The 19,874-nt window shown below is 36.5% G+C and overlaps 1 protein-coding gene across 1 annotated transcript in view; it reads right to left on the bottom strand.

The window, feature by feature from the left end:
- Positions 1–19,874, bottom strand: part of FBXL17 (F-box and leucine rich repeat protein 17) — a 445,268-nt gene that overhangs the window by 144,633 nt on the left and 280,761 nt on the right. Inside the window, exon 7 of the mRNA XM_006081173.2 lies at positions 7,842–7,918. Within this exon, the coding sequence (XP_006081235.1) occupies positions 7,842–7,918 (77 nt within the window). The remainder of the gene's footprint in view (positions 1–7,841; positions 7,919–19,874) is intronic.

The following is a 19,874-nucleotide window of genomic DNA, read 5'->3' as shown; positions in this document are numbered from 1 at the left end:
ATAAGGAAGATGAATGTAAGAGAATAATTGCTTATGTTTACAACTGTGCACCTTTAGAAATATCTGTACTTTAAAAAACTGCTATGAAATTTTGTCATCTAATGTTGGCTAAAACTGCTTTTGAAGGGTCATTTGAGTGAAGAAATCATCTCTATATGAAAAGCAGAGAAAGTTGAGAATTATCTGCACATAACACAGTAAACTATTTCCAGTGGGGAGATTTTTAGTTCCAGCATTGCTTAATTAATTAAAAGCTGTCCAGGCTCAAATTTCTCATCTATTAAAGAAGAGTAATAATATTTCTTCTTCCTTCATAAGTTTTTGGTAATAATTTCAAAAAGGAATGTAAGAAAATTTTATTACTCATGAAGAATTACATGCGGTTTTGAAATGATTAATGAACATTTGTTCAATATATGAATACACACTGAACATCAATGAGAGTTGTCTCTAGCTTCTGGCTAGGGACTGCTTAATCATAGCATGTAACTGATACTTCTTGTCAGCATAACAAAGTTATGTGAATAAGCACATTAAATCTATTAAGTTCCATAACTACTGGTATATAATTAGATCCCATGGAGTTGCTACTTTGTAACATCGGGTTTTTTTTTTAATATACAGATGGACAAACATGGTAGTATAAAATCGTTATTAAAACTCTGACAATGGGGAAAATGCAAGTTTTCTAGTAATAAACCTAAGCACATCACTGACCTGCAAGAGATAATGCAAGAGACTGACTTAATAGTGAATCTGTACATACCATTACTCACAAGCCATGTGAACCCGAGTCTTCCCAGGCCTGTCTCCACATCTGTAAGCATGAATATTAATAGCACCTATCTGAAGTGGGGTGTTTAGGGGATTGAATGAATAATGTCCACAGAAGACATCCAATACATGTTAACTATTATGATTATTGTTTTAAAAGTTTTACATTGGACTTCTTTTAATTCAACTGGATACTTAATTAGTAGTTAAAACCAAAAGTAGTGTATCCTTTTATATATGTTAAGTGAAGTTGTTACCATGGGAATGGTGAAGACGACAGGAAAAGTGGAGATTAAAGTTGGAGCTTACCCTGAATTTTCAACTAGAATATTTTCATAAGGTTTCTTCAAAATTTGCCCATGTGTGCACGTAATCACTTTGGCTGATTTCTGTTCTTTCTTTAGATTAATCAATGCATGCAAACTCATCCATTCAGACACCTGTTCTTGCTCGGAGCCTTTCCTTGGGCAGTACTCCCTGAAATGCACTTCCTGCTCATCTCTGCCCCCACCCCTACCCGCCATGTTTCCTACACCATGAATCCTTCCCAACAATTTCAGCCTCTGATGACCCTGACCTTCTGAGCCCCGACATCTTATAGAGCCATGTTAATCTCTGACACCATCATATTGCTGAATGTTAGACAACTTTTTCTTTCTCAACACAAGAGTAGCTACTTCTCAACCATCTCAGTATTCTCCACAGCATCCAGCCAGCACACAGACAGCAAATATGTGCTAAATGAAACAAACATAAAACCAGTAGAGAATAAGTCCCAGGATTGCAAAAAGATTTGAAACATCATACAGATCAATTCCTTACCCAAATGCTTCTATGTTCCCACATCCCCCTCAGAGATGATCTCAGCTTGAATGACGCCTGTAAGAGGTAACTCACTACCACACAAGACATCTACTTTCAAGAAATTTTAAACACTAGAAAGTTTTTTCTTATGTGGAATACTAGAAATCTAGTATTACTGCAAATTTCTTGGTGTTCACTGCAGTCCCCTTTAGCTCTACTCATCAGTGATAAAATACTGATAATAATAAATAATGATTCTATTTATACCACAGGATAGTACAAGGAAAACAAATGCTTAGTCTGTATACTCCAGAGTACTAAGCAATGATGGGAAAAGATAGGAACTCTGTGAAAAATGACTATGTGATTGAAACAAATTATTTTATCTAGAAAAGAACTTCACAAGATTAATGTTAAAAACAGCTAATTAAAATTAAAAACATTTTTGAAATTCGAAAAAATAATTGAGGGAAGAAAAGTTGGAAAGTTAATATTTCAGTTACTAATTCAGTTAAATCTGGAAATTTAGTATTTAATTAATAAAACTAATAAATGTATTTGGGGGTGTAAGAAAGTTTAGGGGTAGGTGCATTTGTCTTTTAAATGTAGGTTAGAAAGTTTCTTAATTCTAAAAAAATGTCTATTATATATAAAACTAGAGTTGGCCTTTGAATTGGTTACAGGAATATATTCTTAAAGAAATGTTTTAAGATGTCTTTCTCAATAGATTTGAGATCTGTAGTCTAAGATAGCAAAACATAATGATAAGCATTGTTATTGTTCAGTCTTTTATTTCAAGGTTATGTAGTTGCAGATCTAGCATGAGCTAGGAAATAGGGAAGAAAGTCACAATTTTTTGTTGTTGTTGAGCAAAGAAAAGCATTTAGAAAAACGTGTAATTAAATTCAAATCTTTGGTGAAAAAATCATAACCATTACTTAGAAGAAAGGAAAAAACAACAACATAATACTTGCTAAGTACAGCAGTAGACATATAAATTCAGTAGTGAGGAACTCCAGGAATAAAATAAAGAAGTAGAAGTGAAGAGAAATAACTTTTAAGATGGACATATAAAAAAAGGAAAACTTGAAACAACAGATTTAGCAATTTGATACTATTTTGCTAGAAACAATAAAGCTATCTATATTTAAATGATAGAATGGAGAGAAAGCATGAATAATCAAGAGTAAACAATAAGATATTCTTTTTGACTTGCAAATGTACTTTCTAAAAGTTCTTTTCTGTCACTTGATAACTATTAGAGTTATTTCTGCTGACAAAAGGAGTTGAATGTTATCCAGCAATCTTTGAAATACAACTCGAAACTGAAACAAAACATAAAAGGGAAAAGATGGGAATTTAATTTTAAATGGAACATCACTGTATGTAATGCATACCTAATAATATAAAAAAGATGATATAATAAAAAAATTATTTTTAGTACAATATTTTTTCTTGGATAATTTATCAGTGTTGGTTTGATTCTATGTAACCCAGAAGGCTTGTTGGAATTTCTTTCTGTTTTTTCAGTGTGCTTACTTTGATAATGTATCCTGGGTCCCCATTTTGGATTAGCTAACAGTTAAAGAGGTTTGGTATCCCCATAAGAGGTTGGGAATGTAGAACTATTAATCTTTCAATAGCCTCAGAAGGTCAATAAGGCTGGGGTGAGGCATGGGTTACACCAAAGCAAAGATTAATGTGAGCGGACCACTCTGTCATTCTTCTTGTCTGAGAGGAGATGCATTACCTTTTACCCCCCTTTAAAAAAAAAAAAAAGTAGGCTAGCCCTGTCCTCTGGATCCCACCAGAATGAAAGCTCCAAGAATGCTGAAACTATACATGGCCTGCATCCACCACAGAGCCCACCACATAGTAGATACTGAATCAATATTTGTTGACAGAGTGAATATATATCATGTCTGTCATGTGGCAGGCCAATGATAACCATGGGAACAATGACCTTGTTGACTTGGGAGACCTTTAGTCCAGAGCAATCCAAAAGCCTTGTGGCAAGCTTTTGGGTTAGGTTTAAAGGTCCCAGATCAGGCAGAAGTGCACTTGGACCAGGCAGAATAAGGGTCAGCTGAAGACCGTCCGGGGAGAGCAGCCCAGGCCTGTGGGAGTGACAGAGGCGCTTGTGAAGAGCAGAGTGAGCCATAGGTTGTCAGTGACCTTGTAGGCCCCAAACACCAATATCAGTAATTGAGGGTGTACAGTCCTCTTTAATTAAAAGTTATCTGACAACTTGAGAAGAAAAACCAAAGGATGTCCTCTAGAGAGTATTTCTTGGACCCTCGGGGGTGTTAAAGTCAAAAGAAATGCAATGACAAGCCAGAAAGAAACCTGGGTCCTTTTCACACCTGCCCCCTGACACAGGGTCACGCTGGTAAAATTCAGGATGGAGACCACAAATAAAGCTAAGTGCTCTACTCGTCCATTTCATTTATTACACCATCCATTCTGTGCCTGCAGCCCAAGAGGAAGACTGGTTCTGACCTCCATGGGCTTCAATGGTCCAGGTTGATTTCTGTTCCTTGTCTTCCTTTGAATCCTAAATATACACTTTCCCAAGGAGGAAAAATTTCAACAGAAAAGTGTTAGAAGGTGAGTGGAAAGGTGGGTTGGAAATTCTTAACTGACAAATTATTATAGAAACAAAGAAAAGCATAAGGGGACTTAACAGAAAACCATCTAAACAAAAATGAAGATAACATCGACAAGAGGTAGGGCAGAAACCTAACCCAGCAAATTAAAGACTTTAAACTTTCTGCTATAACTTTTTTATTATTTCCTATAACTTGATTTAGACAGCTTAGGTATAGAAGTCATCTAGATGGGTATAGACTAACAGGTCAAACTTCTAAATAATGATTCCACAAGTGAAAAGCCACACTGAGAGGAGGAGGAGAGCTGATTCTTCTTAAAAAAGAGATGATTTTTATCTTAAGAACTGCCAACTGGTATGAGTATCCATAATGACACAGATGTTTTATATTCATTTTCACTACCTTTGATGGTGAGTATTATCATGTGCCTAACAGATGACAAGACTAGGAGGTTAAGTAACTTGCTCAAGGTCACAAAGGAAAGAAGAGGCAAAGCTGAAATTCTAACCTAATCTCTAACTCTTAAGGTTGAGTTTTTCCCACAGTACTGCCCATAACATATATTTGTTCAGTAATAGAAGAGTGACAATATTAGATTTCTCTTTAGGGAACAATTTTCCAAGACTATATTTTCCATTGAGCTGTGTCTGAATTATTGATTTGTTTATAATTGCTATCCCTTACCATAAAGATTTATGTTCAGTTTAGGGAATAAGACGTCTATTGGAATGATAGTTTTCTTCATGACAACTACATCATATATAAATTAAAATAAACATAACTTCATAATGACCTGGCCAGGTGTCGCTAAGTATTATAATAACACATTCAACATCTGTGAGCATCTCGACAAAAATTACAAATGATATGCCAGGCAAGCTGCTGTTTCTAAATTAATGCATCCTGCAAAAAGTTTCAAAACTCAGTATACTATACTGAAAATATGTACAAACATGAGAAAGGAAGAGAGGAGACAAGTAGCTGGAATATGAGTAAAGCAACAGGAGGCAGAGTAGGGAGTGGTCCTCTTGAAGGACGACATTTTCCCAGTAACAGGTAACATCAAATGTTACAATTTCAGCCTGGCCGGCATAGCTCAGTAGCTGAGCCTCAACCCAGGAAGCAAGTGGTCATGGGTTCGATCCCCAGTGTGGGGTGTGCAGGAGGCAGCCCATTGATGTTTCTCTCTTATCTCATCAGTGTTTCTGTCTCTCTCTCCCTCTCTCTCTAACAATCAATAAAAAATAGTTAAAAACAATTTTACAATTTCTAAGCAGCCTCCATAAAGTTCTATAGAACACGTCTCTACTTATCCCAGTTAAAGAAGGAGTGAGGCATGTGTTTTTCCTTCCTCACGTTTATAATTCACACAGGGTAAGGGATCACACACAGCCCTCCCTAGCAGAGCAGTTACCTCAATAACATGCTGTTTCTCTGGTTACAATGAATAATCCTTTTTGCTGTCTTTTTTGACAAAAATTATTCATGTGTTGTTGGCATGGAACCAGGAAAAAAGAGAAGAGCTGAGCGAGCTTTCAGTAATTTGTTCAAATTTTATAATCAAATAGCAATTATATGACAATCTCATAAACTATCGACCTTTTCCTCTCATCCTCCATGGGGCCCTAACATTTTGAACAGCAGAATCAAAAAAGGCACAGAGACATTCACCACAAACCCTCTGAATGCTGCAAACCGGGGAAAAAAGGAGAGAGACAGGGTGGGACAGAGCCTGGAAGGACTGAGGAAAACCGCGACGGGTTCTCATCACCATGGGGGAGTCCCAGTGTTCACTTCTGGTTCCTCTCACCTGCACTGGATCAGGGACATCACTGAGGCAAGTTTTACAAAACTGCTGCCTGGGCCCTATCTCCTAGACATTCTCATTTGTGAGTGAAGCTCAGGCATCAGTGTGCTTTCAAACTCCCCACGTGATTCTAATATGCACTGACCTAAATAATGGAGAGACATGAATAAGTGCAAAGCATACTGGCAAGGTTTGAACATACTTTTCGCCTCACCAGAAGAAAAGGAATCCAACAATCTCAAAACATCGGATCAAGAGACTATCACTAACAATAAATAATAGCAACGAACAATGGCACCAGTAACAAAACAAACCTCTTCCAAGACCTACGAAAGGAAAGGAGAAGAATTTTGTGTGAAACTTTTATCCATCCCCCTCCTGTAGGAAAGCAACATTTATCAGTAGAATATTCTGTGCTAACCATTAAACTGGATGCCCGGCCCATAAAGGAGAATGAAGTCAAACATTCATCGCACACTTTACAAATGAGGAAACTGAGCCTCAGAGAGGTGAAGGCCAAAGAACAAAGACAGAACTTGATCCCAGATCTGTCTCAAGTGCGTAGCTTTTCTCTTCTCCATATCTTCTGGAACGTTTCTCTGCACTGTCTAACTTAATGGATGCTGTAACAGAGTGTAATTTCAGGAACATTTTCCACTGTGGGACCTTGAAGGTTTCATTCTAAGAAACTTAATCCATAGCTCTCCTAGCTATTAGCAGGCTAACATTGGCAGTGAATAGGTAAAGGGAAGAAAATAAAGTTGAAGCAGCAGGTAGAGGCCTAATGGTAAAGGACCTTGAATGCCAAGTAAAGAGTCTGGAATGAATGACTGTACTAATTAATTATCTCAAAAAATAAACTCTGAAAAGAAATTAGGGTTATTTTTAAGCCAAACCTTTTTAATATTATGTTTAAATTATAGTTTTAGTAGAGTTTTTCCAAAGGATGAATTTAGCAGCTGATAAAATACAATCCTCCTACTCAGGGCAGCTGGGCAGCCTGACATCCCCGGAGTGGAGTTGAGTAGTAGTATATGTCACCATTAACAATAAAAACTTAACAGGTCACTAGGTTCCCTCAAGGTAGAGAGCATATTCTCAAATATAAATGGACAAATAAAATATCAGAAAAGAGAAAAGAAACCCACTTAGAACTCCAAAAAGCCAGATATCTGTCTAAAACTTCTATATTTAGATTAACTACACAAATTAATAAGAACAAATATAAACCTAAATAAAAAAGGAAAAACTAGGTTATTTTTCTTTATTTCTCCAACAGGATGATTTCATACCTTTCATATTTTTATAAAACAATATGATTTTTCTCCACCTTAACTGAACACTGAAAATTAAGATAATTTAAAACATTGCATACAAATGTATACTCTTTCCTTACTCTCTATATATCTAAACACGGACATTTCCAATGCTTTAAAAAAATTTGAAGCATTAAGACGTTTGGCATTTGGAATATCAGCAGGAATGCATTTGATATGACATTAAATTAAGCAAATCAACACAATGTAATAATTTTAGTTATATTTATTAATCAAATGTTTAATTATCCTGATATTAATTTTCATTGTATAGATCTTTTAGCCATATGTTTTAATCCTATGTGAGTGTGTGCATGTACGTGTGATTACATGTAGCAATAGTTGATATACATGCTCATTTTACTCTGGTATAGTCTGATTTCTTGCTTTTTTTCCCGTTATGATCAGAGTTAGCCCAAATAAAGATAAAAGTCTCTAGGAAATATTGCTCTTGATGTCTCTTTAAAACCTTTCAAAGACTTTGTAGCTTTTTATTCTTGAAAAGGATTAGAACAATGGCTCATTACATACCATAATCTGTGATTTTACAGGACACCAAGTACAGCTCTTTCAGGTTTTGTCCTTCCTTTGCGATGACCTCCACACACCTGAAACACACACAAAAAGTGGTGAGTTACACTAATGCGTTTCAAGTTAAATTAGAAGAGTTTGGCCAGGACCATAACAGGAAGAGGTCAGCATTTGATGAATGCCACAGCTCTCTTCTTTCAACAAACCTCTTTCAAGGTGTTTCAGGAAAAGGTATTATATTCCTGCTTTAAACTCAAGTGCTCTAATACCTAAATGACTTTAATTAAATACATTTATGACTAGTGCATCTTTTACAACCAAGCTATGAAAAAAGAGATATTCCTATAAGAATAATGTTACATTTGGTAATAAAAGGCTGGTAAACATATACTATATAATGAGCAGGTCATTAATATTATAAAATAATATAAAAATGATTATAATGAAAGTGTAGACTATATAGATGGATGGTGATTATAAGTGGATGATAATATTGCTTATAGTTCAATTATGAATATGGGGCTTGAATAACTGAAACACACATTGTTTTGTGAAATTTTATTTAACATAAAATATGCTTTAAAAATCTGTAACATTGATTATAGAAAGAAAAATCTTTGCACACATAAGAACTTTAAAATCTTTTAATTTAAAGTGGTTTCTACTTAATATTTTAATGAATTATTGCATAGACACAGGCCATTTCAATAATACTGATATAGATATGTAAGATTTATAGTCTTTTCTGGTTTAAGTTAAAAGGTTTTGAATGGTACACTCTGCTCTAATAGCCTTAGTGGGACATGTAGTGCAGAATTGAATGAACTTTAAAAATAATGATTAACAACACTATCCATTTTGTGGCTCAGTTCCCTATAATATCAGAAAAACCTGTACAGTCCCAGTGACACGTGGGCACATGCAGCCTTCAGTGCACTCCCTGTTTTAATCTTTATAAATAGCAGGTAAGTAAAAGGGTAAAAGCAAAAAGAGTCATTAACCTTTTCTAGGAAGGAAGGATCAAGTAATTTGATACCTATGTGTATAATCCGTCAAAAAATTACCGAGCAGCCATCTCTGTCTCTCAGATATTTTATTTGCTGTCTGGCTTATTTGTAGGTATCTTCATAAAATGTCAGGAAATTTTATGTAATTTTACTTTCCATAATTCATTATTGAAGGTTAAGTTAGTTATATAAAAGGCACATTTTTCTTTAAAATATATTTTTATAAAATATTATTTTAATGGAATGATAAACATTTCAGAATTCCTCAGAATAACTGAATAAACATTCTTTTTGGGGTATTTTAAAAAATTATGATAAAAATTGATAAGGACTTCCATAGCAATAAAAGAAAACTTAAAGCTTTAATAAAATATAATTATGATCGATACAGTTTATTATGAAAAGAAATTTAAAAACCTAATTCCATGTCATTTGGCTTTAATGTAGCATTTTAATAAAATCAGAAAACGGGAAGAATAAAAGGAAAAAGGAAACATTACTGGCAACAACCATGTTTTCTATATAGCTTTAAAAACTAATTTTCACATGCTAAGAATAAAAAATATAGGCCCTGGATAATTACAAAATCTTTAGTAGTTAAAACAAAAGCCTGACTACTTTCTATCATATCAAGAAACATATTTCCCAGTCCTCCATTACCAAGCAAAAATGTTAGTAGAACCAATATTTTGTATGGCCAAAATGAAAGAAATTAGTGCAGAAATAATTGTCGTATCATTTATTTTGTTCTCATACTCTTTACAAGTAGTTCAAAATGCCCGATTTTATATTTTTTTTATGAAAAAACTCTAAACAAATGCAATATCCTACTTATGTTCCTGCCACTTGATCCTGTATTAGATATGCTACCAGCACATATAAACATTAAAGATACACAGGGCAGACTACAAACAGCAAATAAGACAAATTGATTTTACTGCACAAGTCAGATCAAATGCTATTTCATTGGCAACAGGAACCCGTATTCATGTAACACAAGATAATCAATCACTGGATGGAAACTGTCCTAAAGCTGATGAAAGGCCATGAGCATCAGGTTTCCTCACTACACAGCAGAGACAAGTTATTATGAATAGATTCTGCAAATATATTAAGCTTACTCAAGGGGCAATAACTGAGAGATAACACATGATTAGAAGTAAGCAGTAAGTACCTTTTAGACAAAAAAAAAAAAAAGAAGAAGAAAACTGTAAGATCCTTTGCTTTTACAAAGGATCACCTATGATTTTTTGCTCTGTTTTTGACAGTTCAGTTACATACAGTTTTCCAAATACTTTTAATTACAGTATGCTAGGAATTATGTACAACACAGAACTACTCTTCAGATAAGAATTCATGAAAAATTATTTCTTGGAAGATTTGTAGCAAACTTTAATGTTTTGAATTTGAATATCATCGTTTACGGATATGATATTTGAGGAGAGAAACTCCAAGTTCTGTGAATCTGGATTGAAATTCTTAACATAATATTAAAACACAAAATTGAGAGGTTCAAATTAATAGTTAAAATAGCTATTGTTTCCAGAGTTGAAAATGGAACTAGTTCGCATTATCCTGTTATGACAAATTGGTGTAAATGGCGCCCCTCCTCAGGCCTCTGGCTGGCGCCTGAAGCGCTGTGGTCAGTCTCTAGGTCTAGTGTCCAGGCAGCCTGTGCCTAGAGCAAGTCTTGATGACACATGATAGGTGGGGGGCTGTGCTTTTCTCCTGAAACTTTTAGAGTCTGTTCTAAAATATACTCACAGAAGTGCCCTAACATAACACAAGTCCGTGCACCACATGTACTCTAATAATTCTACTCTGTTTTAAAAGAGTCTTGGCTCTAGTCATGGCCTTCAGTGTGTTAACATCAGAGCATTTCCAAGTTCACCGTACATATCATATGCAGGCAACAAACAAGGTGGTAAAGCTTAGCAACTGTTTAAACTAAAGCTTAGTGATCAGTTAAGCTTAAAATGATTTAAACTATAGGTGTTCATGTAAGTTGTTAAAGGAGTGTTTTAAAAATGGTAGCAATAAGAGAGAGAAATATTTACAAGGTGATGATCTAAAAGTAAGAAGGAGAGTGACAGAACCAAAGACCTCATTTCAAACCTTTGCTTCTCCACCCCCTTTCCTACTCACAGATACCACATAGGAAAATATTCATTCATCTCTGTGATAAACTATAGTTTTGTCACTGGGGGCAACCAGTGAGTCCCTAAACTCATATTCCAGAATTCAAATATTTCCCATTATTACCCCACCCCCTTTTCCCACCATCCCTAAGAGCAAACATCAGAATACCATATGACCATATTCTCTATGGGTCAGAACGTTACGGATTACCCATGTCATGCATGACAATCAAAGGAATAAAAAAATCTGGAAAAGAACTATATCCTTAGGGAGAGTGACAATCTATAATATTATTAAAGAGAAATTCATAACAAAGAAAACTGGCATAGTGGGAAAATGCGGAAGAACGTCAAATACTGGTAAAGTGGCCCATGAACATCAAACACAAGCCCAGCAGACCATCTTCCTGAGTTCTGAGAAGTAAAGGGAGACATCTTAACGAGAGGAAATAAAGAATCAGAAGACATGCATCCCAGCCTCACCTTCAAGAAACCACAGAATCACCATCTGCCTTCCCTAAAGCCCAGCATCAGCATTCTCTGTAAAATGAGGGCCTGTGTGAAGAATTTCTCCAGACCAAACGTCCTCGGTGCGTTTAAATATATTTTAGTTTATTCTGAACTGCCACCCCCCAGATTATTTTCCTGCTTTTATGTTTGGGCAGGGTTGTGAAGAGAATTAAAAAAATTGCACCCCTTGTAAATCCCAGAGTAACAGCTGTTGAGTACACACATATAAACTCCATTAGAATACTGAAAAGGGCCAGAAAACCTGTTCCAAAGTATCCAGAATCACCCGTTATAACAACATAAGTTTACGCTCCCTTGCTTTTTATAATGTTTTAAAATGTACCTAAAATATTTGCTGAAAGTTGAAAAGCCAAAAAAAGGTTTCTTTTGTGAGCTATACAGGATTTTTCTTGTAAAGAAGAGAAGGTATTTCTTAGTTTCAGTGGAGGGAAAATCTGTCTCCTTAGCAATAGATTCCTAATCACCTGATTTATGTGAAGGGTAAAGGTTAATGAATTAAGCTGTGTAAGCTTCAAAACTATCAAAGGAATTCAAAAGAGCCTTGAATTATGGAAAACAATGGCCCATCCTACATACATACCAAATTTTATGGTTTTTTTTGTCTCCTGCTTAAAAGCAGGAACATGGCATTAGTGACAATTGAAAAGAACTAATGAGGAAATATGACTACATTGCTTGCAAGAGGAGTGTCCTAGGAGACCTTGTTACTGTTTGTGATGTGCTTCAAGCCCAAAAGAAGCTAATTGGAGCTGCCAGACACTGGTTTGCAAATCTCACTTTAAAGGACAGGCTCAATCACCTTAGAGGTGTGAAAAGAAATGTCCCCATTAGAGATGCATTAGTATGTGGCTTGGTGAATTTCTAAATAAACTTTAAGATGTTCTTCCCCTAAGTCACTTTTATATTTGAATAATTGATCTATCTTCCAGCAAAGGAAAAAAATACAAGACAAAACAACCCCAATGATTTAAAACAAAAGGTATAAAGAGTGCTGTAAAGTAATTGGCAAATAAGTGCAACGGGGAGCTATGTATGTTTAAGGTTGAATAAACTCATAGATCAAACCTTAAAATTCCTGAAACACAAACACATCATAAAAGTGATCTATGTGGGGGTTTTTGAAATGGAGCATCATTTTTATCATTTTGTGAAACTAAACAAGCCAACAAGCCACCCCATGTTACAGAGATTGTAAGTGGGTAAAGGCATAAGAAGCTGTAACACACACACACACACACACACACACACACACACACACACACACACACAATAAAAAGGATCCACAAGATCTAAAGAGAGTAACAAGGGAGCAAACTCGGTCCAATTCAGTGCTGTGAAAGCTCATCTTGAATAACTCATATGGGGTCATTTAAATGATACCTGAGGTCACCAAAACACAATTTGGCATCTTACAAAAAGAAAAATGATATCTGGTTGATTTTTCTAAAACCAAGTTTTACTGAAGAATGATCCAATCCCAGTGCAGCAAATGAGTGGGCATGATTTACAGGTATGCCCTACTTTCAGAAAACACACTGTATAAAAGATTTCTATGTACAAAAAATAAATAAATCACCAGGAAAACATATACAAGATGAATCAACACAAGAATCTATTAAGAGTACATTTTCCCTTATTACACAGATACTAGTATACAGTTTCCTTTATGAGCATTCTATTTATAGGTACTTTTTCTAGTAACACCTCACCTTAACCTTAGAGAAATAGCATGCAATACTTATTTTCAATCTTGACCTTAAATAACTGCACATACTGACACATGAAAGACTACTTCGGGAAAGTGACACATGGCATCAAAGTGATATACTGAGTGCTCTTTGTGTTATGGTACACTTTCTTGTAAATGTTCTTCTATCCCATTAACACAGTACCAAATATATACTTGAATCAATTTTTTATGTAGACTTCTAAAGATATTCTCATAGAACATCTCATAGAAATGTTGCCTGCAGGAGAAATTTTTTTTAAAGGTTGACTTGCAATTAAAATGCTAAGTTATCTACTCGAAGCATGTTCTTAATATACCAGGGAGTAAAAGGCTGGGAGGGACATGCAAAATGTCACTAGCTCCACAGTTAACAATTATCTTGGGACACTCATTTAGTTCTAACTTACCAAATGTTATTCTCTGGAAAGCCAATATCTGATTAGTGAACTTAAGATTAACTTAGGTATTTGCTATGTAAAAAGTAGAGAACTGATGTCCATTTTTGTAACATGCAGATACTGAAAGGTTACAAAATGAGAATAGTATGTTTAGTTTTAATGACATCCATCATACTGGCCTACAAACTTAAATGTAATTGAAACTTAAGTTTTATGATTTGCATTTTGGCCAGCAGAGGTGTCCCACCCCTGAAGGAGGCATAGCAGATATTGCCATTTGGTGATTCTTTCTGGACCACCCTCTTCTGAGTATCTCTAACACTGAGCAGGTTTCCTAACTGGAGAGTAAGTAGGAGTCAGCACTGAAAAGGAATGAATACAACAACAAAGTCATATTTTCTAATATATAGGATGTCCCCCAAAATGTATACACACTTTGAATAGAATTATAAAGGCAGTGTTTATTAAAATACATTTCATTTTCATTTAATAGTTATCAGCTGTTAAAGTGTATATACATTTTTTGGGGACACCCTGTATTTAGGAATGACTATTACAAACTAGCTCTTATGAAAATTTTATTTCTTCATTCATATAGCAAAACATGTTTTAATTTACTTTGAATGTTACTTAGAGTACTTTAAAATGTTTTTCAAATAGAATAAAGCCTGTAATATTTTTAAAATGCATATTTTCTTTATGCTACTAAGAAACAAGATGTTTTAAGTTCTTTCCAAAGAGGAGAAAAGAAGATCAAACTAACATTTTTGTTATAAACTTGGCTCTGGCTTTAATATTTCAGAAATTTTATCCAAAAGTCTTATTTTTAATTTTAGCTATTGTTCCACCCTTTTACCACAATTACACTAAACCATTATATAATAACATGAGCTAACTTTTCTATGCATTCCTCAGAATATGCAATAGGCGAAAAAAGAGTCTAAGCTTTTACTTATTTAATTTAACAATGTTTTATTAAGTGTAAACTATGTGCTAGAAATGATAAAAGATATAATCAGAAAGCCACATTGTTATTAAATGATGAAAATATACTTATAATCTTGACAGATCAAATAGTATTATTTTGTTGATATTAATGTTGATACCTAGGAGCAGAAAAATTATATCACTATCTCTATATCTACTGAAAAGCAACTAAGAACAATTATATTTTAGGAACAAAGGAAATGCTAGAAAGAGAAGGAAAAAGGGTAAAGACAAGACTTCCTGAATTTAGCAGTTTATTCATTCTTCAATAGGGAAAATATGTAATTACTTTTAAATAGGAAAATTTCAGAAAGTTCCTCCTTCTTTAAGCTTTTTAGGGTCCATCAATTTATTTATTTAGTTGTTGTTGTTGTTGTTAATCCTCACCCAAGGATATTTTTCCATTGATTTTTACGGAAAGTGGAAGAGAGAGGGAAAGACAGAGAGAAACATCTATATGAGAGAAACACATCGATTGGTTGCTTCCTGCAGGAGCCTGACCAGTGCCTGAGCCAGGGAGAAGCCTGCAACCAAGATACATGTCCTTGACCAGAATCGAACCTGGGACCCTTTGGTCAGCAGACCAGCACTCTATTCACTAAGCCAAACTGGGTAGGGCCAGGCCCATCAATTGATAGCCAATAACTCTTGGGGAATCCAGGCAGTACACAATGATGATACAGTTAAGACTGGTGCTATCTTATGGTATTCTGGCAAATTTTAAGATAGATTGCAAAAGCAAAGATTATATTATCTTACATGTAACAAAAATTTACTGAGTGAAAGCAAAAACCTGGGCCCTTAAGACAGTAAAAGGCAAAGGCAAAATTCTGAGAAGTTCCAAACACTCCCCGCCCCCCACTTCCTCTACTCCTCCCCACCTGCTAATCCTATCTAATAATAGAGAAACATGGTAATTAACCATAACTTCCCTACCCTTCCCATTGGCTAATCAGCGAGATATGCAAATTAACTGCCAACCAAGATGGCGGCCGGCAGCCAGGCAGCTGAAGCGAACATGAGGCTTGCTTGCTCCAGTGACGGAGGAAGCCAAGGTTCCCCGCCTGCCGCAGCCCAGCTCTGAGCTCCAGATGCAACAATGTTGCAATTATAGAAGCTAAACAAACCCAGAAACCTGCTTTCAGCTGCCAGCGGGCTCAGAGCTTAGAGCGCCAGTGATGGCAACAGAGTTTCAATTATAGAAGCTAAACAAACCCAGATACCTGCTTTTAGCCAGCCACAGCCTCAGAGCTGGAGCCGGCTCTCAGCTCCAGTGACAGCTATAGAAGGTAAATAAATCCCAGAATAAAAAAAAAAAGAAAAAAAAAGAGGCTGGGAGCTTCAGTCGCCCGCCAGCCTGAAAACGGCCCTCAGCCCCTCACCCAGGTTGGCCAGGCACCCCAGTGGGGACCCCCACCCTGAAGGGGGTATGACCAGCTGCAAACAGCCATCAGCCCATCACCCAGGTTGGCCAGGCACCCCAGTGGGGACCCCCACCCTGAAGGGGGTGCGACCAGCTGCAAACAGCCATCAGCCCCTCATCCAGGCTGGCCAGGCACCCAAGCCGGACCCCCATCCTGATCCGGGACACCCTTCAGGGCAAACCAGCTGGCCCCCACCCATGCACCAGGCCTCTATCCTATATAGTAAAAGGGTAATATGCAAACTGACCCTAACAGCAGAACGACTGGGAATGACTGGTCACTATGACACACACTGACCACCAGGGGGCAGACGTTCAATGCAGGAGCTGCCCCCTGGTGGTAAGGGCGCTCCCACAGGGGGAGCTCTGCTCAGCCACAAGCCAGGCTGATGGCTGCCAGTACAGCGGTGGTGGTGGGAGCCTCTCCTGCCTCCTCAGCAGCGCTAAGGATGTCCGACTGCAGTTTAGGCCTGCTCCCCGCTGGCAAGTGGACATCCCCTGAGGGCTGCCAGGCTGCCAGAGGGATGTCTGATTGCCATCTTAGGCCCAATCCCCCGGGGAGCAGGCCTAAGCCAGCAAGTGGTCACCCCCGAGGGGTCCCAGACTGCGAGAGGGCACAGGCCAGGCTGAGGGACCCTCCTACCCCCCCCTGTGCACAAATTTTTGTGCACCGGGCCTCTAGTAATATAATAAGTAAAAATTTCAATGGTAAAACTAGAACTATTTCCAAAGACCTGTTAGGCTTCCAAACAGCTAAAATAAAATTTAGGTGGAATATTAAACATAGAATTGATCATAATCTCCCTGCCCATCTCAACATTCTTTACCCTCACTGTTACAAGTATTGGTAAGAACGTCTCAATGCAAGACATCAGATATTTTAAGCTCATCTTTAATTTGAAGTGGCTAAGAATATTGTCTTAGTGGAATATAAAGGCACCCAGAAGATGAGGTTTCAGGCAGCATCTAGGAAAGAGTTAAGTACTTCCTCACCAGAAGATGCACAAGTCGGCTTTGTGGTGACTAATTGCCCCTTTAACCCCTGTACTCTGGGAGTTGGCCTATGCTTCAATACCGGTTTTGTGATACAGCCAAAGACTGATGTTCAACATAGACCTCCCATGACCTGCGGAGCCAAGGAGTTAACTCGGACAAGATGCTGACAAAAGGTTTCCTTCTCACTTGGGAAGGTACAGAAATTCTTTTTGGAGAAGCCAAATTCTCAGAAGATTATATATAAAACACAGTAGGTAAAGGCAATTTATAAAAGTCAAAAGAATGGTTATACTTTAGCTAACAACGATTCTCAACATTCCAAAGTACTAACTCAAAATTGTGCTTAAGAAATGATTTTAGCAATATATTGGTGCAATGAAGACAGCACCTAATTTGATATCTTTGGAAGCTTATAATTAGATAGGTGTAATAAGATACAAAGAAAAGCAAATCAACATTCTCCATTCCAAGCTTTCCCCAAGTGCTTCAAGTACTCATACTCGGGAAGCCTGCACTTTGTCATTCATTTTTAAGCTTAGCAACTTTCTGGCCTTATCAAAAGCCAGTAAAATGACTTTTACAGGTGATTTTAAGTAGCAATTATGTAAAATGAATTAATCCTGCAACTGGGAGAAAAGAATAGGTGAATGTGTCTTGTTAGTTTCTAAAAAAAAGATAGCATGAGGAAGTTCTAGATTAGGGAGGGGAAAAATTCAGGCAGTGGGAACAAAGTGACCCACATATTTATTCAGAAAGAAGAAAGATCGCATGGACTTGATGAAGGCAGGTACACTACATACATTTGATCTTACTGACACTGAGCTAGGTTGAACTCTGAACCATTTGAGGCTTAAGGATCATCCCTGCTGAATTCATAAAACCTGCTTACAAGGTTCTGGTTCTGCTGCTGCTTGCTTCCGGTTTTCTCCCATATCATTACCTATAAATGTTCATGTCAAAGGTAAAATAATCTTTGCTCTAACAGTTATAGGAAAGAATGGAAGCAGATCACGTTTAGTTATTTTGGTACATTATGTTTACACAGAGAGATAACTTTTTGACTTAAAAAATTACATTTACACTTTTAAAAAAGAAAAAAATGTAGCCACATATTTCTATAATGGCATTTTCCAAGGATTCTCTTATGAAAAGTATGCACTTTACATCTTTAAAGTCGCAACAGAAGATGATAGCTGATTTCAGTTAATTTTTATTTATCTGAAGGACAGAGAACCAAAGTCCTTCCTAATTTCTTCTCAAATAATATTCAGATGAATAGAATGAGATTTAGAAACTCCAGAAAAAAGCTATTGAACCTTATACTTAGCTTTTCTGGCTACCAGGCCAGTTCAATGATTCCTGGCATTAAAAGTCTATTTGTCTATAAAATATACTTCTAGAGGATTCTTTCTTAACTCTATCCATCAATGTAAAGGCTTAATTATTAACAATCTATGTTAAAAGGAATATATAGTATATGTGTTTTTGAATGTGTATACACTTACAATTCTTAACAAATACATTTTTCCCTTACCAATACCACCATTAAATCAACAAAAATATAATTGTGGTAAAGGAATTTTAGCAGCCTAGCCCCTGAAATGCCACAGTCACTAAAATCCAGGTTGTTTTGCTTGGGCTAGTCATCAAGTCTGTTCCTTAGGAAGGGAAAATAAATGTCTTTGTTCTCAGAGAGAATGGTGAAAGGCTAATGAAACCAGTGCGTAAGACTGACAGAAACCATGGGGGGTAAGCATCACCCATTTCCTCCTCTCAAAAAGTTGCAAAAACAAGACAGTAAGTACACAGGGAAAAGGGAGAAGGCATATTTACAATCTGTGTCAGACAGTGGGTACCTTGCAGGCAACATCATGTCTGGCAGCCTGCAGGAACAAACAACACTCCCAACCCTGTACTCAAGCTTTATGGTATTTTAAAAGGTAAGTCAAAGTGCACAGCGCATTTTCGGTATATTTCCAAACGTTCTATTGTTGATTGTTATAGTTACTGATCTGTCTGCATAATCAACAAATCATGTAGGAAAATGGAGTAACAGTATTAACATTCCTGTTCTACACAAAAGAAACACACATCTCTCAAGTACCCACCGCCATAAAGGAATACACTGGTGTTCTGAGGAAGAAGCAAGACTGAGAGCTGAAAAGAAGCAATTTATTGTTTTCAAAGTCCTTTGTGGAATAAAGACGAAATGCCAGGTGTTTGAAAGGGATGTCAGGAAAATGTGCGAGGAGTCAACTGATCAGTTCTGTGCCTCTACAAGTTCTGAGGATGCTGTGAGGTTTGTCATGTTACTAATAGAGTTTTATTTAAAAAATGAATTTATAGCACAAATTCCTTTTATGATCTTTTACTAAAAGGTAAATACATGGTCATCAGACACAACACACTTAGGCCATTTGGCAAAACGTGGGACTTTGTGAAAAATAATGGCAATTCAATGTCATGTCATACTTTGAAAAAGCTGAAAAAACTCTATAAAGGATAATAATAATATACGCAAGTCAGTGAATGTGCAATACACTTAGGGACGCATTATTTGAAGTCTTGGCTTGAATGAAGGTTGTGTAAATAATACTGTAAAGAGGAAAAAGAAGAAAAATAATATATAGACTATATAAAAATATATAACATATATAAACATATTCACATTCTATATAATAAGAGGCTAATAGGCAAATTGTCCCCTCGGGAGTTCGACCGAGAGACCGGGAGTTCGATTGCTTGCTATGGCTTCTATCACTCGCTGTGACATGTGCAGACCATCAGGGGGCAGCATGGAACATGGCAGGCGAACAGCTGCAGC

This window comes from Myotis lucifugus, unplaced genomic scaffold, assembly GCF_000147115.1.
Source record: "Myotis lucifugus unplaced genomic scaffold, Myoluc2.0 scaffold_0, whole genome shotgun sequence".
Classification (NCBI taxonomy): Eukaryota; Metazoa; Chordata; class Mammalia; order Chiroptera; family Vespertilionidae; genus Myotis; species Myotis lucifugus.
The sequence above is the reverse complement of the archived record's forward strand: the minus strand, read 5'-3'. Positions and strand labels throughout refer to the sequence as shown.